At 51.2% G+C, this 19,639-nt stretch overlaps 1 protein-coding gene across 3 annotated transcripts in view; it reads left to right on the forward strand.

The window, feature by feature from the left end:
- MORN5 (MORN repeat containing 5) overlaps nucleotides 1-19,634 on the forward strand; it is a 33,439-nt gene extending 13,805 nt beyond the window's left edge. Inside the window, exon 4 of one of the 3 annotated variants that reach the window (XM_019949185.3) lies at nucleotides 19,384-19,634. Coding sequence is in view for 2 of the 3 variants with exons in the window: in XM_033858544.2 (XP_033714435.1) it covers nucleotides 19,384-19,463 (80 nt within the window). In the remaining variant the exon portion in view is untranslated. Of the gene's footprint in view, nucleotides 1-1,874; nucleotides 3,443-19,383 lie in introns of those variants that run through there. The other 2 variants (XM_033858544.2, XM_033858545.2) reach the window with 2 other exon arrangements.
- The last annotated feature ends 5 nt before the right edge of the window (nucleotides 19,635-19,639 follow it).

Below are 19,639 nucleotides of genomic sequence, written 5' to 3' on the forward strand. Positions count from 1 at the left end.
ATATACAACACGAAGAGTGAACCCTAATGTCGACTAAGGACTTTGGGTGATTATGATGTGTCCATGTAGGTTCATTAATGGTAACAAATGTACCATCTGGTGGGCGATGTTCATAATGGGGGAGACCGTGCATGTGTGGGGCAGGGAATATATGGGCAATCTCTGTACCTGCCTCTCAATTTTATTGTGAACCTAAAACTGCTCTAAAAAATTAAGTCTTTTAAAAAACTGCATCGGGGAAGGGAAGGCCATTCTTAGAAGGGCAGACACTGATTATTGTTTGGGCGACAAATATTTATTGACCAGTTGCTATGGGTCGGGCTCTGTGTTAGGCATGAAGGTGACAGTGGCATCCCAGAGGCTCTCAGGCAGCAAGAGGAAGTGACAGTGAAATGGATCGTGACAGTTCAGAGTTGCTGCAAAAGAACCTCGTGCGGATCCCAAAGCCTGGAGGCCAGCAGGCCAGGGAGGTTTTCTGGGAAAAGCAAGATCTAATGTGAAACCTAAATCAGGGCAGGCAAGTGCATCAGGGTTGGGAAGAGTGTTAAAGGCAGAGGGAACAAGATGTGCAAAGGATTAGAGATGGGGGAGAGCGCTGCACATCTAAGAGGCTACAGGTCGCTCAGGAGCGTGAGACACCAATACGTCAGGGGAAAAAGCAGGAGAGGAGGCCCAAGAGGGCCGGAGGAAAGATCACAGGTGCCTTTTCACCTGAGGGCTGTGGGGGAGTAAGGGAGGGTTTTAGGCGAGTGGAATAGTAACTGATTTGTCCATTAGAAAGATTTCTCTTGTTACGTTAGAAAAGAGGCCAAAGGATAGGAAATGGGAGATCCTTCCAGCAAGATGGCAAGAGAGGGGCATCTGAAGGGCCACGGTCCCCAGGTTCCAGGCTGCCTGCTGGCTGACGCTGGGCCAGTGCCTTCCCTCTCTGGGCCCCTTTCTCTCCATCTGCAAAATGAGACGGTTGAACTGGATGATTTCTAGGCCACTTCTAACCTTGAGAGCCTATGATGGAGCAGGAAGGGTATTTTGGTCCTGATACTATAGGGCAGATCAAGTTCGGAGTGTCCTGAAAACCACTAAAAAGGGGTCTCTGTTAGTAGCCACCTCGTCATTACCCTTGACTCATCTCACCCTCCAGGGACTGATGTGGCCTTCTGTCCATCTTCTGTTTTCCCCCGGGGCCCTTTCTCCCCTGCATCCCAATCTGCCCCGTAAACGGTGCTTCCTGTCGGCATCCTGGAGGCTCAGGACTGCTGGCCGCGTGGGCCTGAGGCGGGTGACTGAGGCCATCCCAGAGTAAACACAGTGGCCTAAGCCACTGCTATTATGAGGCACGTGCCACCTGGGTGGGTCAGAGCCGGGGATGCTGCTTTATAGGAGGTCACAGGCTGGGGCACCAGCAGAAGGGTCGCCTTTCGCTCGGAACTGCCTCGGCCCCTCACCCACCTTGGGCTGGCTTCCTTTCCCCCTGGGCAGAGAGAAAGCCCTGGACGGCTAAGCTACAAATTGCTAGGCTGTGAGCACGCTTGACAGATCCAGGTTTGCTAGACTTGGGTTTCCAAGTGTGCCTTTCTTAACTGGAAAGGACAGTACGTACTGCCGGATCATTGCGAGAGTTGAAATCCATCCGTCCGCTCATCCAGAAGCCTTTGAGTGCCTGCAGTGCGCTAGGCTTTGGGGAGCAGGGCGGGCAAGAATCCTCTCAAACTGTGGCTCTCAAACCATTGGACCTTGGCTCGTATCAGGAATGATTTACATCATGACCCAGAACACACACAGACTCACACTCATGTATGTATTCTTACATGAGATGTGCTATGATAGTTTCTATTCAGTTTTTTGTTGTTTTTTTTTTTTTGTATTACATGCAGCATGTGGGATCTTAGTTCCCTAACCAGGGATCGAACCGGCACCCCCTGCATTGGAACCGCGGAGTCGCAACAACTGGACACCCAGAGAAGTCCATATTTTCTATTCCGTTTTTTAAAATGATGGTTGCTATGCACTAAATTGATATCACAACCTTCTTAAGGGTCAGGACCATTGTTCTAGGCAGCCTTCCCTGACCAACCCCTCCCTCCCCGCCCCCCGGCCTCCCTCCATCCTGTCTGTGTGAGATGTCCCTCCGCTGTGCTCCCACAAGCCTCACAGCACTTAGCCCATGACAGTAGAAGAATCTCTATTTGCCTGTCTTCCCCACTAGACTAAGAGCTTCTTGAGGGCAGGGACCATGTGTCTGTGTCTGATTCAGCCCTGGGTGTTCTGCACCTCACACGGGTCCCACAAGTTGGAGATGATTCAACGTTTGTGAAAGAAAAGCAGGCAGGCGGGCAGAGGACCTGCCTACAAGTCCCTCAGATTCTTCAACAAATTATACAAAATTCAGTCCCCGGCACATAATAGACAACTTATTTTCAATAATAAATATAAGCATTATATTTCTCTGCACCTCCAAGTTTGTAAAGCTTAAGCATTAGAGATCTCAAACCAGTGGCTCTCGAGCCAGAATTTTTGTTTGGCTGGCCCCTTGTTTGAAACGGCATGGGTTTGGGCACCAACAGGGGGCAAGCACTGCCCAGGTTCCCACCACTCCCTGCTGTCTGACCCCCATTAGCACCTGTCATTGTTTGTCCCGGGGCGGGGGTGGATCACACCATGCCGCACCTTGCAGGATCTTAGTTCCCCAACCAGAGATTGAACCCCGGCCCAGGCAGTGAAAGCACCGAGTCCTAACCACTGGACCGCCAGGGAATTCCCAGCATCTGTCATTTCTTTAAGGTACCCCCCTTAAAGCCTTTGAGCTTATGACCCCTGCATCTCCTGGGACTCTACATGCATCCTGTGAGCTGGGAATGGGTGTGTCCTGAGATGAGGAATCCAGGTCAGGGAGTGAGGAATGACAGACTGGTGATGGTGAAGCTGGAATTCTAACCCACTCCCATCTTCCTACAAGTCCTGTGGTCTTTCCACTCCACTCTGATGCTGCCTCTGTTGGGACCATAAAACCATAAAAGACAGCAACTCCGTGTAGGCAATATTGCAATTAATACAGCAGACACAAAAGAAAACAGAGACTGAGTTAGGAGCTCCCTCCCGCAGGAGGCTTGAGAGCGGGAAGAGGTCAGAGAGACAGCGTGGTGTGGTGGAGAAATGCCCAGGACCTAGAATACACACATCCGGCTGTCCTCTGGTCCCGGATCCACCACTGGCCAGCTAGGTGGCCATGGGTAGCTTACTTCTTGTCTCCTCTTGGAGCCTGTTTCCTCATCTGTAAAATGAGCATTATAGTAGTACTTAATCTGGAGGAATTGTGGTTAGAAAAGATGGAGTTAAGTAAGCAAAGTACATAGCACAGCACACAGCTCAAGGCACGTGTCCGGTGATCGGTAGTTGAGGCTGTTATCACTGTACTGATTACTGACTCAGGCTGGGGGAGAGAGAGGAGAGTAAGCCCTGGGGTTTGTTAAGATTTCTCTAGGTGTTTGAGAGAGGGGAAGGCTCTGAGGGGACATGTGATTGGACGTGCTAGGTCTCTCTGCCTCCTCAGGGTTTTGCTGGGGAAATGAAATCCTGCTGAAACTCCGGGGTCTGGAGACTTGATTACGGGGTTCAGAGTGCCAGTCTACCTTTCACCCCCCTGTCTCTTCCCACCCCATGGTCCAGCCCAAGCAGACTAGCTGCCCTCCATCGATCGACATGGCTCTATCCTCACATCGTATGTTCCCCCGCTGCTGAGAATGCCCCTCCCCCTCTCTCCCCCCCCATCACAGTCCTCATCTCTCCATGCTCAGCACACAACAGAAGGCCATGGTTCACCTGCAAGCCAGGAAGAATGGTATGCAGCTTCACCTGCCCATCCACAGCTCAGGGTCACGAAGCTGGGGAGGCTCCTTACCAGACCCTCGCTAAGTGCCTTACCTGCTGATCTCTGCTCTTCCCAGCATCCCAAGTGGGGAATTTTCAGGAGCCAGAGTTTGCAATGAGAAGATCTGGACTCAAATAGGTTAATAACTTGCTCCCAGTCACACAGCTGGCAACAGAGTCGAGTGGAACCCAACTCTGCCCAAACCCTCTTCTTTTCCTTCTTCTTGCCAACTTTGTGTCCTAGCTTATTCTTTCTTTTTGTATATATATTTTAATTCATTTATTTATTTTTGGCTACGACTCTGCGTCGCGGTGCGCGGGCTTCTCATCGCGGTGGCTCCTGTTGTTGCAGAGCACGGGCTCTAGGCGCGCGGGCTTCAGTAGTTGTGGCACACGGGCTCAGTACTTGTGGCTCGCGGGCTCTAGAGCTCAGGCTCAGTAGCTGTGGCGCACTGGCTTAGTTGCTCCGCAGCATGTGGGATCTTCCCGGACCAGGGCCCGAACCCGTGTCCCCTGCATCAGCAGGCGGATTCTTAACCACTGCACCACCAGGGAAGTCCCTGTCCTAGCTTATTCTTTACTCGGCATCTCCGCTCCCAGACAGGGCTGTGTCTCATTCACAGATGCTCCTGCACCAAGCGCAGTTCCTGGTACCAGCGGGGGAGCTCAGTGATGCTCTAAATGAATTAAAATGTCCATCTGAGAGTCTTGAGACAGGAACACCACAGCCCCCAAATGAGATGCTACCTTTTTTATAAAGGGTCCTTTACAGACTGTGGGCCAGTAGGGAAGCATTGGAAGACATTTGGGATAGTTACCTTTAACATACTGGGAAATTGGGAGATTAACTCTAACCCTTAGCCCTCCTACTCTCCGCTTTCGTTCCTCTCAGGAGGGATGCGCCTGAGCCGTGCTGGCAGTGTGTACATCTCTTCGAGTAGCTGTTGCTTGCCTCAACGTTACTATCAGGAATCATTTGCAAAATAACTGCACCACTAAGCCTTCCTCCCTCCCCGCAATTAATGACACCCCATGCGTGTGTCTCAGATGAAAGGCACATTATTAATATTCAAAGGAAAAAACGCTCGTAACCATTTTAACATATACAACTAACAATGAACTAAATTTGCTTTGTGGAAGACAGAGAGTGAGCATCCCAAATTAGTTTATGTAAAAGCTGAAATTCCTCCCCGAAAGGTCTCAGTACCATCCTCAAAGAATATCCTGATCATCAGAAATGCTGTCAAGATTCCCGCCAACATTATCCCCTTTGTTGTCTGAAATGTCGAATCAAGCACATCTGGCAAATGTCCTAGAGCTCACAAATCTTTCAAACAGCGTATAATTCCCAACGGTTAGAGAGAACGCCACCGCTTAATCGTGCTCCTCTTCAAAATAGCACCAACTTTCCTTCAATCAGAAACAATGGCTTGGGCTTCTTAAAAATATCGCATACCAGTGATTATTTGCAGAGAGGGCCCCTTTGCGTTTGAACCTGTAGGTTTCAGACAGAATTTAAAATCAAGATCACGACCCTCGTTTGAATGTATGCTCGGGTAAAAGGACGATGGGAAGAAGCAGGGGTGTGAATCGGGGTCCAAAGAGTGACCTGGCCTGGGTGATCCGGAGTCTTTTGGAGGTGACAGCTGGCTCCACCAGGAGAGGATGAAGATGATAGGGGGGTGGGGTGACAGGTGGCACTGACTGAGCCTTGACCCTGCACCGGGCACTCAACTACAGGGGAGGGGTGTATTCGCATGATCCCTGTTTGACAAATGAGGAAACTGAGGTTCGGTGAAGTTAAAGAATTTCCCCAGAAAATTTGGCAGGAACTGGGATCCACACTTGGGCTCATCTGCCTCCAGAGATTTGCCTCTTTCCACTTTGCCCAGCCAACTCCAAGACTGTCTGTCCACAGAGGCCTGGGCATAGAGCTCCCAGACATTGGTGTTTATCTGCTCCCCACCCAACTTTACAAAGCTGCAGAGTGAGCAGCTAGAAGTGAAAGACCACTTGGCCTTCTAAAGTTTTTCTGGTATTATTTAAACAGTTGAAAACTAAAAACATCCCAAATGTCCAGCAGGAGGGAACTCATTCAATAATATATGATATAGCCTCGGGAATTCTCTGGCGGTCCAGTGGTTAGGACTCAGTGCTTTCACTGCCGTGGGCCCGGGTTCGATCCCTGGTCAGGGAACTAAGGTCCTGCGAACTGCGTGGTGCGGCCAAGTAAAAGATAATATATGATATAGGCTTACAATAAAATACAATGCAGCCATTAAAATGGCAGTGAAGGAATGGACCTATTGATATACAAAGGTAGCCATAGTTTATTTCAGGTGAAAAAGCAGGGTAATAATAATAACCACCATTTACTGAGTGCTTTCTATGTTCCAGGCGCTGGTTTGAGCACTTTACATAATTTATTTTCTTTTATCTAGGAAATAGTTGTCTTTATTATTTCCATTTTATAGATGATGAAACTGAGGTGAGGTGAAATGCTTTGCCCAAAGTTACCCGGGTAATAGGTGGCAGGGCTGGAATTTGAATCCAGGTCTAGCTGACTCAGAGGTAAAGATGACATTTGAGCTGGTTCTGAATGAGAAGCTGGAGTTTATTAGTGAAAGAAAGAAAGAACCAAGGGCCTTCCTTGTGGCCCAGAGACATAAAAATATCCAAGGAGTGTAAGATGGCAGTAGTGGTTCTTTTTCCCTAGATAGTTCTCTGCCCACTTTATTGCTCAAAAACTGGCCAAGGAACGCGAGTCTTTCAATGCCACCAACAAACCAAGACTCTTCTCATCTTGAAGCCTCTGCCTCCACCTGACAGGTGAGAAAGCTGGGACCCAGAGAGGGAGGATGACGTGCCGGACCCCACACAGCCTGTCTGTGTTAGGGCCGGGGCAGGACCCACCTTCCCACCGCCAGCCAGGGCTCCTTCGGCAAACCCAGGCTGCCCCCCACCCTGCTTCCCCCGTGGTTTCTGCAAAATGGCCGAGCAAGTCTCCTGCCCCGCCCCCTCCCGCTGTCATCTCTCCTCAAGACAAAAGGCAATTTACCCAAATGTTATAATCACCTGGAGGCTGGCACGCAGGGCCATGCCTGCCATATCTGCGGTACTGTTAGCAGCACCATAATGAAGGCTTTGTGGAGGGATAATATCACACTTGTAACTGCCAAAGAAAATGCCCACACGGATCACAGATCCCGGCATCTGCTTTAAGCAAAAGGGGTATGAAGGGCATTATAGTATCAAATGCCTTTACTGTGCCAGGGACTCGCCACATCCCAGCCCCCTGAGCAATGCATCATTATCCCTATTTGGCAGATGGGGAAACTGAGCCTCAGAGAACTTACTGACAGGAGCAGTTACTAAAGGGAGGAATCGGGACTTGAACCCAGGCGTCTCTGACACCAGAGGCCACACTGTGAACTGATAGGAACTTCTCTGAGGGTCTGGCAAAGCTGTGGACCTTCTTCTCCCCAGAGACATACACCAGAAGCCACCCCCCTCCCCTACAGAGGGTGGGATCGGCCCGTCAAGGCCTTTTTGCTCTAGGAATGACAGCCTGCCCTGCCTTGCGCCCCTCCCTGACCTGCGGGAACCGCCCCCTGCCTGACTCTTTTCCCAGTTCCAATTCCAAAGGCCCTGGAAATTCCCTTTCCAGCCATTGTGCCCACAGGACTCTGACAGCAATACATCCCCCACCCCCCACAGCAGCCTCCTGGAAGCATCCAAAGGATACAGCTTCCCCTTCCGTGGCTGGAGTCCACCCGAGCCAGCACCCCGTGGTTTGTTTCGTCTCCTTTAATAGAAGTGGATGCGAGGCCAGAGCCCAGGGGGCAGGAGCCTCATCTCGCTTCCTCAGCCCACACGCTGGAACCCAGGGCAGCTGGCTGAGAGCCCTGCTCAACCTCAGGTCCAGGAGAGGCAGGCAGGGTTACAGGCCGGCCCCAGGGACTCTGCCAGATCTGCCCTCAGACCCTGGCTCTGCCATTGGCCGGCTGTGTGATCTCAAGCTAGTCTCTTAACTTCTCTGAGCTTCGGTTTCCTCATCTGACAAGTGGGGGTGGAACTATGACCTTCCTTCCAGGATTGTGGTGAGTGTTATTGAGATGATGCAGGGGATGCAGTGAGAGCAGTGCCCAGCCCATGAGGAGCTTAAGGCCTGTCACAGATAACAGTTGGGATTATTTTATATCCCAGGGACTAGTGCTGGTCGAGATGCAGGGGCCTCCTTAACTCCGTGCCCCAAAGGGAGGAGCCAGAGTGACCTTGGCAAGCTGCCCTCTGGCCTCCTCCCACCTGCTTTTAATGCCAATTTCAAAACTGGGCTGGAGGCCTGCAGTCCCCTGATCTCTCTAGCCCGCCTTTGGCACTGTTCTGGATGTGTTCCCATCATCCTCAGCATTTCTTATTCATCTGGAGCCTCAGACCCTCTAGGATCCCTCCAGACGCGGGCCCTCACTGATCCCCTGCGGATACCAGGGTCTCACCTGGGGGCCACCTCAGTGCCTGCCACCTCCCCAAACCAGTGCAGGGTCGGGGGTGGGGAGAGATGCATAAACAGTCACAGGACCCGGGATGGGCACTCTCTGGACGGAAGCCTAGAGCCTAAGTGTTCAAAAGGCTGCAGAGAACCTGCAGAGAACCTGCCCCTCAAAATATAGGTCAGAAAGTAACATAACAGAAACCATAAAAAAAGTACATGGAAGGAAGTCCAAAATAAGTCTATATTCTCCATGATGTTTATATTAATGTTTAATGTGGAATATCAGATTTGAGATTCTTTTTTTAAAAATAAATTTATTTTATTTATTTATTTGTGACTGGGTTGGGTCTTCGTTGCTGCGCACGGGCTTTCTCTAGTTCCAGTGAGCAGGGGCTACTCTTCATTGCAGTGCGCGGGCTTCTCATTGCGGTGGCTTCTCTTGTTACGGAGCATGGGCTCTGGGCACGTGGGTTCAGTAGTCGTGGGTCACGAGCTCCAGAGTACAGGCTCAGTAGTTGTGGCGCATAGGCTTAGTTGTTCTGCGGCACGTGGGATCTTCCCGGACCAGGGATCGAACCCGTGTCCCCTGCATTGGCAGGCGGATTCTTAACCACTGCTCCACCAGGGAAGTCCCAGATATGAGATTCTTTCTCCAAAAAACCGGGAGTGCCCTGCTTTGCTGGTGCCAGGAATCAGAAGCACAGTGTGCTGGGGGAGCACAGAGAAAACGGTAAGTGTGTCCCAAGTCAAGTTGATGTGCTGGAAAAGGTGGTGTTTGGCTAGGCTTTAAAGTTTGAGAGGTAGATTTTGCTGCCTGGAAAGGAAGGAAAACATGAGCAGAGGCACAGAGATGCAGGGGCCTGGGTACTCAAGATGGAGCACCTGAGACCCACTACTGTGTTGGGAGACAGAGGAGTAGTCAAGGAAGGCCTCCCTTAGGCAGTGATGGACAGAGTAGGCTTTGATGGGTGTGTAGGAGTGTGTCTGAGCTGGGCATTCAAAGCAGAGGGACACAGTGTGGGCTGGAGAGAGGCTTGAATGCCAGGTTAGGGAGCTTAGCTTCAATCCTTCAGACAGTAAAGACGTGGTAGTTGCAGAAAGATTTTTCAGGGAAGTCTGTAATGGCTGAGGGCTGCAGCTCTGGAGATAGACTTGGGTATGAGCCTGTACCCCCTTATTAGCTGAGTGAGCTGGGACATATAACTCCATCTCTCTGAGCCTCAGAGCCCTCCCCTGTGAAACGGGATAATAACACTGACTCTGAGGCTTCCCTGGTGGTGCAGTGGTTGGGAGTCCGTCTGCCAGTGCAGGGGACATGGGTCTGAGCCCTGGTCTGGGAGGACCCCACATGCCGCGGAGCAACTGAGCCCAAGCGCCACAACTGCTGAGCCTGCGCTCTAGAGTCCATGTGCTGTGACTGCTGAAGCCCGCGCGCCTAGAGCCCGTGCTCCTCAACAAGAGAGGCCACCGCAACAGGAGGCCCCCACTCGACACAACTAAGGAAGGCCCACGTGTAGCAGCGGAGACCCAACCCAGCCAAAAATTAATTAATTAATTAATTTTTTAAAAAAATCTTTAAAAAATAATAACACTGACTTTGCAAGATTGCTGTGAGGATTAAGTGAGTTCTAGTCTGAGTTCCGTAGGTCCTTAACATCCTAACATCCCTCCTGGCCATCCCCACTGTCCCAGCCTTAATTCTGCCCCCAGCATCTGCCACCTGGAGGACAGGCCCAAGTGCCAGGCCCGTCCCTGTCAGTCCATTGTCCACACGCAGCTGGAGAGCAGAGGCAGAAGGGAGCAGAGGGTCAGAGCAAGGGCCGACCGAGTGACCTTGGCCTCAGCACTTGGCTTCCCAGCGCTGCCTGTGTACAGCGGCCAGGCATCACAGACATCTTTAGTGAACACAAATGCAATTATGACTGCTTGAAAAATAAAAGTGGGAATCAGGGAAACAAGAAGAATAGCAATATAGATGGTGTTGGTGACTTTGCACCCTCCCCTACTTAGCACACACCTGCTCTGGAGTGAGTGTGGGAGATGTGAATCAGTTGGTCTGCATCCCTGTGCACCTCCTGTTGTGTGAGCACCTTGCCACACACAGGCTGATGCTAGTATTTAAGGATGTGTATTTTTTTTTTTTACCAGTAGGGCCCATAAACACAGGCCAGCTATGCATCTGGACCTCAACAGCAGGAATAACTCTCTGTCCCAATAGTGTCAGAATCCCAATAGTACGACACTTAGTGAGACGTCCTTCTCCAGTCTGGGGCTTTCCTAAGAGATTCCCAAAGGTCATTATGACCGTGGGCACTTTTCCCTTTACCCACCAACTGGAGCATCTGCAATGCCACCTGAGACACCAACTGTGCACGTAACAAAGGTGGTATGAGAATTGCATGAGATCAGGCATGGAAAGTACATGCATGTGCCCGGCACATGGACATGATCCCAGCTCACCATGTTCGTTGCCCAGACTCACCCTCCCCCGGTCACAGCCCGATCCAGCCCTAGGTCTGACCTCGAAGGTCTCAACCCAATGGTTTCAACATATTAAAACAGAATGTAGCCACGCTCCCATATTAAATGTAATTTTTTGCTGTTAAAACTTCGAAAGGATTTTTCAGACTTTGCTTGGTAGATGGTGTGACTGCAAGACTTTAACAATTGGCTGTGATTTCTTGAGAGCCATGTACACACTGGAGAATTCTTGACAAATGAGGAAACCAAGCCTACGAATTGATTTCAAGTGTAATAACATTGTTTTGATTTCTAAATTTAATAATTAATTCAGGCTTTATGCATTAATTATAACATTTATTAATTTCAGTGTTGCAGTTTCTCTTTCTGTGTTTCAGAGTCAGTCATTTTTTCCCATGTCTCTTACAGTTGAATAGGCCTTGACGAGCTTGTGGGTGCTGGGCCCTGCCCCTCTAGTTCCCCGTGGGTGAAGCAGCCTGGCCTCACCACACCCACCCCTACCCCCTGGAGACCTCCACCCACCCAGCCCAGAAGATGCTCCTTTACAGGGAAAGCAAGAGCAGCCCCGGGCCTCCCTTCCTGCCCGATGGTGGGCTCTGCCTGGGCAGCCACCTGTCAGTCAATATTGGCGACGCTGTGGCCTTGGCCTCTGGCCACACCTCTGCCAGCAAAGTTCAAAGCCTCTTTGCAGGAGTTGGGACAGGGATGGCCCGGCATTGGGTGCCGCTCTCACCCCTGCATTTGCACAGAGGGTGTGGCCGGGCTCTGGGGACTGCACCTGCCCACAGCCTGGGGTGCCAGGTTTGCCATGCACCTCTCGCCCCAGCCACGGTTCACACAGGAGCCGTCTGAGAGCGCGCTGGCCTCGACCCCAGGAAGAGAGGGCAGCCCTCACGGCAGAGCTCCTGCCCTGGAGCCTGGCGTGGCCTGGCGTTCTGGGTGCGCGCCGGGCTGTCACTGCAAGCTGCACGCCTCCTCCCTTGACATCTGGTCACACACGCACAGACTCAGACGCTCACACACCGCCTGCCACTCACCCAGCCACACACCGCGTGTCACACGCAGGCTGAGAGTCCCCATACGGGCGCACTCTCTCTTCACCACTTACACACTCACGGCACACCGATGCACGCTTGCACACATTCACGCTCACACTTGGGTAGATTCCCACACTTCGACGGAAACACGCCCACTTGTGCCCGTGCACACACAGCCTCATCAAGTGTGACCTTCACACCAGCACTCTGTGCCCTTCCCCTCCCCGCTGCTGGAATGAGGTGGGGAGACGGTTCGCACCCCAAGCCTTGGTTTCCTCGTCCTGACTGGGGCCAATGCCTTTTACTCACTGAGAAGAGGACGGACGTGCCCCCTTTCCACAGAGCCCTGTGCTTCCCAGGTGCTCGGCCAGTGTGACCCTCATCCCCTCTCCCGAGGCTGGACACCTTGACTCACCTGGTCTCCTCCCTTTCCCTGCCCCCACCCGAGGCTCCCGCACACCAGGTGGGCGCTGCAGGTGTGCTTGGCCCAAAGGCATGCCATGAGCTAGCGACATCTGGCCTGCGGGTGCCTGATGACCTGAATCAGCCCGTTTGCCCTCTCTGTGCTCGCCTGCCCCAAGCTGCCCCTCGCTCTGAATAAAAGCACTAGTTGAGCTGCGGCTCTTGATCCTTGTGTAAAGACCTCCACCTCCCCAGCGCCTCCCTCCGCCCCCACAGGGAACCAGAAGTTCCAGGGCTGCTGAGTTCCTTAAGAACACCCCCTTGAAGGTACCCAGTTTGGGAATTAAAGGCCCATCGAAATGATGATCTGAGCTCACACTTCCTGGGTACCCACCTAGGGCCGTTCAGCCCCGCCAGTCCCCAGTCTGCCCTCTGCCGGAGGTCTGGTTGAACCCACTAGACAGACAAGGAGCCGGCTCAGAGAGGGGCAGTGACTTGTCCAAGATCACCCAGCAAGATGGCGGCAGGGCTCACAAAGGACCCTGAACTCCCTCCAGCCTATGCTGTGCAGTCGCAGGGGCCCTTAAGTCCCATCTTGCAAAGACAGCTTCTGGCTTTCTTTGGTTTTGGGCATTTCCTGCGCCCCAGGCACTGTGCTAAGCACTTTTCGGGAATGACCTCAGTTGATCCTCCCAGGAAACCTTCCAGGCAGGCACCTCCGCAGATGAGGAAATGACACCCAGAGAGGTGCGAGGCCATCTGCCCAAGGTCTCTGAGCTAGTGGCGGCCGAGCTCCAAAGCTCGCACCCTTAACAACTGCGCCACACCGCCTCCCTGCCAGCCATCAGGGGAGCCAACATTGTGTTGCATGTGCCGTCCGACTTTCAGGACTCTTCTTCCGCCAGCACTGCACCGACCTGCAGGCTGCACGAATGACACTCTCCGTGACCTGGGCCCTGCTTGGTGGCCTGTGCGGGCCTGCCCCTCCCACCCTCACCGTGGGGCCCCAGGCCAGCCAGGGCTTTGAGCTTCCGGAGCGTGGCTCGCGCCCAGGTGTGAGCCCAGACAACCCATCCTCCCCATGTGGTGGGGCTGCTCGGTCCTTGGCCTCGAGACAGGAAAGGAAACAGCGGCCGGTGGCCTTGGCGCCGCCCTTGGCCTTGGCGCCGCCCTTGGCCTTGGCCCCGCCCTTGGCATGTCTGCTTTGCCCTCTCAGCTCCGTTGGCTGAGGGTGGGGAAGAAATTCTTCCCCCTTTTTCTAAATCCCACAGAGCAAACTTATTACTTTTATGTCCCCAAAGTTACATTTCTTTATTCATTCATCCATATTAAATAAGTATATTTAATATACTTATTAAATACTTTTCAAGTGCTGGATCTGCGCCGGGCTCTGAAGAGTGAATTGATCATGGTGACCATGACCATGACCGCAGCCTGGGTCAGGGAAGGTGACATCCAGGCAGGGCCCATGGTGGCAGAGGACGGCCAGGGGGACACACATTCATCAGGTGCCTGAAGCTGGGGCTGTGATAGGCCTGAAAGGAAACCATGATCATGCAGGCAGCCCTGCTTCCTGACCACACCATCTTTAATGTGCTGTGTATTTCTACTTCTTTGACAGAAATCCTAGAAAAACTCATCCATGTTACATTGGGTTGTTTGTGTTGAAAGAATTAATGTGTCAAACGTACATGTTTAAAATATATTGCAGTTGTTATACTCATGTTTAGGTCTTTCTTCACTTTTATATTCACTAAGGTCCAGAAATGGGAAGTGCCCTGGGCCTCCCTTGAGCTCTGAGAGGCCCTGCACCTGAACCAGGTCCTGAAAGGAAGGGTGTCCCCCGCTCCCTGGAGCAGCTTGTACAAAGGCACAGGGACACTGAACACGTGCCTGTGGGCGACTGTGTTACGTCAGGGTAGCTGCATTTCACAGCGGGGGAGGGAGGCAGGCTGGAAAGTTCTTAAGGTCCAGGCGAAGGAGTGGGGAGCCTTCACAGGGAAAGCTTCTCAGTTGGGTGGCCTGTGGTCAGACTCGGGGTCTCTCTTGCTGCAAGTTCCTTTTCTTCTCTGTAAGAAGCCCAGCTCTCCTAGTGACTGGTGAGATTCATTGGGGGCAGCAGGGGAGGGGATGCAGGGAGCAGCGAGGTCACTTCCAAAGCTTGAGAACCAGAATAAAGAAATCTCTGTGCCCCAAGAGCAGATAGATTAAGCCACAGAGTGCCTGGGTCAACCCTCTGGGTCTCAGTCCCCTCTGTCCCCCAGGACCAGGCACAGGGCTGGCCACAGGATTGAGCTTGTTGACTTAATCGTTCATTCATTCATTCAACAGATGTGGGCTAAGCACTCCTGTGTGCCAGACACTGGTCTGATGATGCCACAGTGAAGAAGCAGACAAGGCCCTGGTTTCATTGGAGCTTGTAGTGTGGATGGGGAGACAGACAACATGTAAATAAACAAGAAAATTGCAGCAAGAGGCATACGCCCTGAAGGAGATAAAATGAACACCGATTATCAGGGATCACTGAGAAGTGACATTTGAGATGAGACATGAATGCCAAGAAATAGGTGTCAGGAATGTTTGTTGATAGCAATCAAAGACAAATCAGAAGGCAACAGACTTATTCCAGACTTCAACTGGCAAAGCAGTTGTTGGTTGCCTACGGCACGCTGGGTCCAGTGGTCAACAGGCAGACATAGTCTCTGCATTAAGTTTACAGCCCAGTGGGAGAGAAAACTATGTAAGGAAATCTGCAAGTAAGTGTAGGCTCATAAATTTTTTTATTGAATGAAAGATTCTTTAAGTTCTATAGTGCTTTACAATTTTCAAGTTTCATACATATGATTTCATATAATCCCATAATAACCCCTTTCCCCCCCCCACCCCTGTATGGCCCCCTCCTCCCTTCCCTCTCCCCACTGGTAACCACTAGTTTGTTCTCCATATTTGTGTAGAATCATAAATTGTGAAGTGCAGGGCCCAGGACAGAGGAAAGGGCGTGAAGGACTTTATTTTGGATGGTTGGGTATGTGAAAAGGTTTCCACTCCTCTTGGAGAACATGATAATCTCACCTTTTACAGAGCACACTGGATTTTCAGGCATTTTTAAAAATAAACATTTTATTTTAGTACAATTTCAGATATACAGAATTATTGAAAAGATAGTACAGAGAGTTCCCACTATACCCCACATCCAGTGTCCCTATTATTAACATCTTATATTGTACCATGCATCTGTCACAATTAATGAACTAATATCGATACATTTTTATTAACTAAATAAAAATAACTAAAGCCCATACTTCATTCAGATTTCCTCCATCTTTCCTTAATGTCTCTTTTCTGTTCCAGGATCCCACCCATGACACCACATTACATTTAGTTGTCACTTCACCTTAGGATCCTCTTGGCTGTGAGAGTTTCTCAGACTTTCCTTGTTTTCGATGACACTTTTGAGGAGTACTGGGCAAGTGTTTTGTAAAATGTCCTTTGATTGGAATTTGTCTGATGGTTTTCACATGATTTGACTGGGGTTGTGGGTTTGGGGGAGGAAGACCACAGAGGTAAGGGCCATTTTCATCATATCAAGGCTATACACTATCCACAGGGCTTATCACTGCTGATGTTGACCTTGATCACTTGGATGAGGTGTGTTTGTCAGGTTTCTCCATTGAAAAGTTACTCTTTTTTTGGTTCTTTACCCCCTTCCTATACTGTCTTTTTTACGAGGAAATCCCTAGGCAGCCCACATCTAAGGAATAGGGAGTTATGCCCCATCTCCTTGACGGCAGACTACCCACATAAATTGTTTGGAATTCTTCTGCGCAGGAGATCTGTCTATTCTCCAACTTTTATGCATTTTTACCAATATTTTTTTACTTTTTAGAAATTCAAGAACGCTATTGGTGTTTCTAGGAACCTAGAAACATTTTGCTTCATTTACTAAAATGCATGAAATTACCAAGGCAATAAATTAGAGGGTAGGAAAAAAGCCAATGATTATTTTTATTTTCTATTGCAGATACACATTAATGAAAGATTTGGGAAATAACAAAAACAGAAGAACCTCTCTAGCCCCACTGCTCAGAGCTGACCATGATTCACGTTCAATTTATTATTTTTAATTTTTCTTCTGTGCACACTTTTTACACAGATTATACTGTCTATGGAATTTTGTTTCTTACCTCCTTCCATCTTTTTTTTTTTGATTATAATATCAGAAACATTCCTCCTATGTTGCTATACAGACTTCCTAACCATATTTTTTCAGTGGCTGCTAAATTCTCATGTGGCACATGGTGTCTCCCACCCGCCCCCCAAACTTAGCAGTATGCCTGGCACATAGTCAGTGTTTAGAAATTATTTGTTAAATGAATGAATATACAACAAAGTAATCATCCTCTTGTTTTTAGAAGCATAGGTTATTTCAGTTTTCTTGATTCTAAATAGTACCGAGACAAACAGATTATTCCCATAACATCCCAGGGTGGAATTACTGGGCCAGTGGGGGCCAAAAGTTTTCAAGATAAATGCACCAAACCAGAAATCTCCCTCCCCTTCCTCTGAACCACCGGCAATTGTGCCGAGGGTAATAATTTACAATTGATTAAAGAGTTTGCGGGGTGTTTTTTTCCCCATCTTTTTTTCCCCTCCTCTCCCCCTCTCGTCCTGCCGAAAAAGGGGGAAAATTATCCTAGAAGGTGAAGATGTTCTCAGACAATCATGTTAACATATTCCAACAATCGCAATTTGCAAAATAGTAATCACAACTGCCGGGATCTGGGAGGCATTAATCAAAGCTGCAGGTTTAATTCCATTTTAAATATTGATGAAATGTGCTTGGGCAGTCTCACCCTGGCGTGGCAGGGACAGGGGAGCCGCCTCGCGGCACAGGGGAGGTGGAGGGGAGGGTTGGGGAGCAGCTGCTGGGAGGGGAGGCATCTGTCATTCAAATTGGTGACTGAGCGGCCAGGTAGAGAGTGAAAGGGGTAGTGAAGAGGGCTGTTAAGTCCATTGCTGTCAATTTGTAACCATCAGGGAGGGGCCTGAGGACTGGTTCAGCACAATAAACCCAGTTGGTCTGGTTTCAGGGTTACCACTGAAGAGGTTGCAGCTGCACTGATTCGAATAGCCCGGAGACTTCAGAACTGTAATTATCAACCAGGCTGCTCTCGGTGTGGCAAAAGTGGGCTTCACCAGCACTTAACTCCTTGTGTGCCGCCGCTCTCCCCGCCCACCATCCCCCCCCACCCCCCGGGGTTGACAGCCAGGTGCGGATTCCCCCGCAGCCTCCTCGGGGAAACTGAGGCCCACCGGCTGCTGAGGGCAGTCCTCAAAGGCCAGAGCGTGCAGGCAGAGAGCCTTTCTCCTGAGGTCACAGACAAAGAACTAATGGGGGCGGTTACGGAGGAGGCCGGCTCTGTGGGGCAGCCTCGCCTTCTGGCACCGTCGGGCCTGCCCTGGGGTGAAAAGTCAGGCTTTGGGGTCTGATGAGCCTTGGCTTAAATTCCGCTGGCCGTGGACACGAGGTAAGGCTCGTCCTCTGTAAAGTGGAGGTAATCTTTCGTACCCTACTGGGCTCTCACAAAAAACTCAGATCGACGTTTGTAAATTACAGAGCACACAGTAGGCTGACAATAGCCTTGTCTCCCTGGGCCGGGGAGTGGTGCTGTCACAGAAGAGGAAAGGGCTCCTGGCAGGCGCCTCTGGTTCGGAGGGTAGGATATCTCAGGCCCTCTGCGTTTCAGCTCTCAAGGAGTGTCTTTTATGTCTAGCTTCTGCCATTTGGCACCCAAGGAGGATGAGTAATTCCATACTCCCACCTCTCGGGAGGGAGACACTGAGCTAGGCAGGGGGTGAGGGTAGGAATCAAGAGACTCTGGTGCTGCGCCCTGAGGACAGCTGCTCGAGGGCAGGGGTTTGGGCCGGGGCTCTTTATCCCCAGGAAGAGGGAAGGCAGGAACGAGGGAAGGACCGCAGGCAGGCATTGCGGCGCTGGGGAAAAAAACATGGGCTTCGCTGGGAGTCTTGGGGAATGAAGTCTGTGCACGGCTCCGTAACCCTCCTCCTGGAATATAATCCCAGAGAAATTCTCCCACGTATCCACGAAGGGATGGACCCAAGAACGTTTGTCCCAGCGTCATTCCCGGTCACCGGAGGTGGAGGCAACCTGCGTGCCCACCCCTGGGAGGATGGGTAGTACAACATGACGGAAGCCCACCATGGAATATTAGGCAGCAGTCAGGAGCAAAGAACTAGATGTCCGCGTCGCAACAAGAATAGAGCTTGAAAATGTAGTGTTGAGTGAAAAAAGTGAGGCACAATGAAATTCACAGCACAATGCCATCTATGTAAATTGAAACCACATTCGCACACAAAACAACAGTACACATTTTACAGAGCTACGTGCATTTTTAGGGGTATATATCCCGCCATTGGAATGGGTCTCTGTCGTGGTGGGGGGAGAGGCTGGGTGTGGCTTTGGAGGATAAAGGGGAAAAATGAAAATAGAGTCAGCCCTCAGAGGGGCCTGGCACAGAGAGTGTGCTGTGGACTAAGGGATGTGTCCCACTCAACTCTCTCTCTCTGAGGTTTAAAAACAGCACAGGCCTTGTACTCAGACAGCCCCGGGGCCCAAGTTCTGGGCTCTCCCACGTACCAACACTGTGGCTGTGGACTAGCGACTCATCCTCTGAGCCTGTTAGTCCATCCACAGAAAGGTGGGCTTGCCGCCATCGGGTGGTCATGAGGATTAAGTTAAGGGAGATAAATGCATGTGGGCCTACAGGACCCCCAGATCCTCCTCTCCTCTCCCCACCGAAAGGACCTGGGCAAACGGAGGGTGTCAGCCCCCTGGGAAACCACAGGTTCTCTGAAGCGTCCAGAATGGAAAGCCCAGAAAAGAAACGAAGGCCTCGACCGGCTGTCCCGGGGGTGACGTTGGTGGATGTCACACTGGGCACGGGCCCAGCTCAGAGCGGCCCATCCATGTTGTGCCTGGCTCCGTCAGCAAGGTCCACCTCCAACATGCACCCCAGCCCCAAGACCCCGCCTGGGGGCTCCCGGCGCAGGGCATGACCGCCTCTCCCTCTTCCTCTCTTGCAGATGACGACGAGCACGAGTGGATCATCCGGACGTGTCGGAAGGGCTGGGACGAGACCATGGGTCCTAAGCCCAAGCCGTGAGCGCTAAGCCCCCTCGGTCACAAGCTTCCTTCTGTGCCCCGGCATTGGCTGGCCCGGGGAGCAGGCTGTAGTTTTAGAACCTGGCTTTTGACTCAGGAATAAAAGTTTTCTGCCATCAGTGGCCCTAAGTGTACTTTCCTTAGACTATTTCTTGGAGCGGGACCCTCACTCCACCT

Source organism: Tursiops truncatus, chromosome 6 (genome assembly GCF_011762595.2).
Source record: "Tursiops truncatus isolate mTurTru1 chromosome 6, mTurTru1.mat.Y, whole genome shotgun sequence".
Classification (NCBI taxonomy): domain Eukaryota; kingdom Metazoa; phylum Chordata; class Mammalia; order Artiodactyla; family Delphinidae; genus Tursiops; species Tursiops truncatus.